Here is a 5,409-nt window from a genome sequence, read left to right on the forward strand (position 1 = left end):
TTTCTTTAGCAACCTAGACATTATTTTAATAAAAATCATATTTTTGTTGATTTTGAAAAGTTTTAGTAAATGGACTTGTGCCCTTTTCGAAATGACAGGTTCAATTATATTGTTATTGAAAATGCATTAACGATTGCAATTCTACAATTCTTTTGTACTTCCGCACAAAAGAGTTCTTGTGTGAATGCATTTGATAGCTGAAGCGCTAAATTCGTGAAAGAGAAAAAAAGAACAGTTTAACACTTTTCAGGTTATACAGTTATAATTAAAATGCTAAGAAAATATGAAAGTGGAGCTTGTAAAAGAAGCTTGAAGAAAGAGAGAGAGGAAATGGTAGCTAAACTTCCAAAAATGACAAATTTTTTTTCATCAAACCAAACTATAATGCAATTTCCACAAACTGTAGATAATAATAAAAACAATGAAAGAAAAGATGAAAACAATAACACGGAAAATGAGGTAGCCTGCCAAGGTCCTTCAAATGAAATTCAAGAAGTTGAAAGTGTTGAATCTACAATGCATAACAATGAGCTTGACTCAGGTACTCTAATTTTTACTATCTTTAATGACACCTCTAACATCTGCTAAACAAAAAATTTACTTTTTAGGCAGTTAATATTTTTATTCAATAAATTGTCACTTATTATTTTTTTATTAGGCTTATTTATCATGATTTTTTTCCTAGATACCATTCTACGACGAAGACACTGCTTTATGGCCATTTCAATTAAAGGAAAATGAACGTATGAAGTATTTAAACAAGGGGTATGCTTTTTTTCAAAGTAAAGACTCTAATTTCGAATCTTCGAAGAGGATGTTCATAAACCAGTACAGATATTATTCGGTTAAATATTTTCAAAAAGTGATGGATAAAGTGTAACCAAAAGTGGTTAATATTTTCTGAATCCACTGGGTGTGTATTTTGTTATGTTTGCAAGTTGTTTTCAACCGATTACGACAACGTATTTGTCAAAAGTGGCTTTTACAATTGGAAAAAAGCTAAGCAAACAATTTTCGGCCACGAAAACAGCAAGGAACATATTCAATGTATGATTAAGTGGATTGAATTCATAACACAAAATACTCATGTCAATGAATATATGGTAAGCCAGATTAAAAGGGAGAAAGATATGATATTGATATAACCAATTGTCGGGGACAGGCATACGATAATGCAAGCAATATGTCTGGTAAATATTCTGGATTGCAGGCAAGTTTAAAAGAGCGGAGTGAATTAGCTTTTTATATCCCCTGCGCTGGACATTCTTTAAATTTAGTAGGGCAGTGCAGTGTCAGTGAGTGCATCAATTCTATCAACTATTTTGGCGTTCTCCAGAGTTTATATTCATTTTTTGTAGCTTCAACACATATATGGGATTTATTGAAAGGAAATCATGCTACACTCAAGCGCCTATCAGATACACGATGGTCATGTAGGTCAGATGCTTCAAAAAGTTTAGTAGAAAATTTTGATGGGATTCATGCAGCGCTATGTCATATAGCTGAGGATACAGAAAAAAAATCTGATACTCGTCATGAAGCTTTGTGTTTATTAAATAAAATAACTAAGCTAGAGTTTACATTCATGGCTGTACTTTGGCATCACATACTTAAGAGGTTTAATGCAGTTAGCAAATTTCTTCAAAAAGTTGAATTAAATTTGCATACAGCAAGCAGTATGTTACTTTCACAAATTGACTTTTTAAAAAACTTACGAAACGACTTTATGAGATTTAAGAATGAATTAAAAAAACTTAGCTCGTTTATTGAAAAAGACTGTTCTGATAAGAACAAAAGAAAGGTAATTAAAAAATTGAGCAACGTAGAAAGCCAAGTTGATTCTTTAAGCATATCCGACAAGTTTCGAGTGAATACATTTTTTGTCATTATTGACAAACTTGTGACACAATTAACTATAAGAAGTGATGGTTACAACCACGTAAATAAGTTATTTGGATTTCTATCGAAGCTGTTAACTATTAGTACCATGGAATTGCAAGTTAGCGCGAAAAAAATTGTAGAAGTGTACTCAAAGAATTTAGAAGATAGTTTTATATTTGAAATAGAACATTATTAAAGTTGCAGCCTCCGGGTTTTTTTTCGCATAAAAAAGATAAATCTGAGACTGAAAACACATTGATTCCTCTGCATGTTTTAAATGGGATTGTTGAAACCGATATTATTGATGTATTTCCAAATATTTCTATAGCATATCGCTTGTTTCTAACTATTCCCATAACAAATTGCGAGGCTGAGAGATTTCTCTACTCTTAAAAGAGTTAAGAACATGCACCGACCAACAATGGTCCATAGTCGTTTAAGTAATATAGCAAGATTAACTATTGAGTCAAAATTATTAGAAACTTTGGATTTCAGCAATGTGATTGCAGAGTTTGCGGGAAAGAAAAGCAGAAAAAAATTACTCAACTTAATTCAATAAAATAAATATAAAATTTGTATATAAATAAATATCAGTGATAGCGTTTTCAAGAAAATCTTTGTTTTACTCATTTTTGTCGTTGTTAGTGGAACGGGGTCTTCTACTTTTAAATAGCCCCGGGCCCCGAAAAGTCTTAATCCGCCACTGATATATATATATATATATATATATATATATATATATATATATATATATATATATATATATATATATATATATATATATATATATATATATAACACTTAATCAGTTTTTTGTAAATATAGATCCTATTTTATCATCAAATATAGCAACTTCTAAAATACACTTTAAGTCTTACGTAACCTCAAACAACATTAGTGTTATGTCTAATCCTAAACTTACGGAAAATGAATTATTAGACGCAGTCTCTTTGTTAAAGCCTAAAAAAAGTGTAGGTTTCGATTCTATAAGTAGTAATGTCGTTATTAAATCGATAAAATACATCACAATTCCATTATTACATATTTTTAATTTATCTTTAAAACATGGTGTTTTTCCAGAAAACCTAAAAATTGCAAAAATCATTCCAATTTTAAAATCAGGCGATCCTTCTGAAGTTGCAAATTATCGTCCAATCTCAATTCTTAATTGTTTTTCTAAAATATTAGAGCGAGTTATGTATAATAGGCTTTATTCTTTTTTGAATGTAAATAATATTCTTTACCATAAACAATTTGGATTCAAATCTGGCCATTCCACCGATCATGCAATCATTCACCTTGTTCAGGACGTATTTGAATCGTTTGATGAAGGCAAGTATACCCTTGGTCTTTTTATCGATTTAAGTAAAGCTTTCGATACAGTCAATCATCAAATCCTTCTATCGAAACTCAAAAGTTATGGTATAAAAAATACTAACTTGTCCTGGTTCGAGAGTTATTTGACTAATAGGAAGCAGTATATAGTTTATGATGAAGGAAAAACTAGTTATGAGACAATTACATGTGGTGTTCCTCAAGGATCGATTTTAGGGCCACTTCTATTTCTCGTTTATATAAACGATTTAAATAAATTTTCTAACATTTTAAATACAATTTTATTTGCAGATGATACCAGCTTGTTTTATTCCAATAAAGATATCAATATATTATTCCAAATAATAAACAAAGAACTAGACAAACTGGCCCAATGGTTTAAATCAAACAAGTTATCTCTAAATATTACTAAAACAAAAAACACTTTATTCCATTGCCAACATTAAAAATCAGATATTTCCTTAGAACTTCCAGACCTTTTTATTGACAACCAATTAATAAAGAGAGAGCAATCAATAAAGTTTTTAGGCATGTTTCTAGACGAAAATGTAACCTGGAGGGAACATATAGGTGTAGTTGAAGATAAAATATCAAAAAATTTAGGTATAATGTACAAAGCAAAGCAGTTATTACATTGATCTTGTTTAAAAAACATTTACTTTTCTTTTATTCATTGTTACTTAAGTTATGCGAACTTGGTGTAGCACTAACGTGAAATATAAAAAAATTGCTTAGCAAACAAAAACAGGCTATAAGGATAATTTCAAACGTAGATCGCTTCTCACACACACAAACACTATTTAATGAACTCAATATCCTAAATGTATATAAACTAAACCTCTATCAAGTTCTTATTTTCATGTTCAAACTTGATAAAAATATATTACCAATCTTATTTTATTCAATTTTTGAAAAAATAAATCACATATACCCTACTAGATTTTCAAAATACAACTACATTCAATCCAAAACTTATTATTCCGCTACTAAATTCTCTATTGTAAACCGAGGACCAAAGTTGTGGAACATAATATTAAATAATGAAATGAAAACTAATTATTCTCTAAACCAATTCAAAACAAAACTTAAGCAATTACTTTTGTTAACTGAAAATGAATTAAATTTTTTCTAATAAAACGTCTTTATATTAGAAATCAATAATTAATAGTTAATTAATTAATTACTTTAGATTATTAATACATAATTAATCAATAATTGTACATATATTTTTATCATTTTAAATGATAATCTTCTTTTTGAGAAATTTTATTTTTTATTTTTGCGTTATTTATTAGTCTTTTACTTTTATTTTATACTGTTTATTTGCTTTTACTTAATTGGCAATGAAAAGTATTATAAATATAATTAAATAAGTTAAACTATAAAATGCTCTACCAATAAAATGTTTTTATATAAAATCATATCTTCTTATTTTTCAAACCAATTCTTAAATGTTATTTTTGTCATTTAATATTTTAATAAATTTTGTTTCTTTTATTTTACAAAGCAATTGTTATATCTTATTTTTTGAAAAACTATAAATTTTAAACGATATGCGATATATTTAAATTTTCTTTTATAATATATATCAGAGATATATACATTGAAACTATATTTTATTGTCAAACTATATTTTGTCTAGTAATGACGCATTTTTTGGGGCTTAATGATAAGACTAAATTTGTCTTCTTCTAGCCCCGGTCATGTAATTATTTTTTTATAAGTTACGACTGTAAATTTTTTTTTATCGGCAAAGTGTAAATAAAAAAAAAAGAAGTATATATATATAATTAAAGGTATATAAAATAGATAAAGCTACTTCTTAAACTTTGCTTCGAGATTATGTAGTAAGTAGTAGAATGTAAATAATAGTAATGTGATAGTGAGATTGAAGTAGTAGAGAAAGAAAGTATACTAGTTGTAGTATGATAAAAAGTTGAAAATAGCAATGAAAAAAAAAATCCAAAACTTACGACCAAAATTAAAACGCGTGTTATTGGTTCTGAAGCTTCAAGTGAAAAAGAAATTGTATAAGTATAAAGTAAAGTAGCCGGGAATTTGTGGTTTAACCTAGGGATCGCTTCTAAATTACGCAAATCTAAATTTCACTAATAAAAATAACGATAAAGATCAAGTTATTCTCTCGTTGAGTCTTAAGTTTACTTAAAAAATTGAAAATGATGAAAAATAAAA

At 27.8% G+C, this 5,409-nt stretch overlaps 1 protein-coding gene across 1 annotated transcript; it reads left to right on the forward strand.

Moving 5' to 3' along the window:
• Nucleotides 1-1,183: 1,183 nt before the first annotated feature.
• On the forward strand, nucleotides 1,184-2,077 carry LOC136078440 (uncharacterized). The gene has a single exon (XM_065794213.1). The coding sequence runs from the start codon at nucleotides 1,184-1,186 to the stop codon at nucleotides 2,075-2,077; it is 894 nt and encodes a 297-aa protein (XP_065650285.1).
• The last annotated feature ends 3,332 nt before the right edge of the window (nucleotides 2,078-5,409 follow it).

Source organism: Hydra vulgaris, chromosome 03 (genome assembly GCF_038396675.1).
Source record: "Hydra vulgaris chromosome 03, alternate assembly HydraT2T_AEP".
Classification (NCBI taxonomy): Eukaryota; Metazoa; Cnidaria; class Hydrozoa; order Anthoathecata; family Hydridae; genus Hydra; species Hydra vulgaris.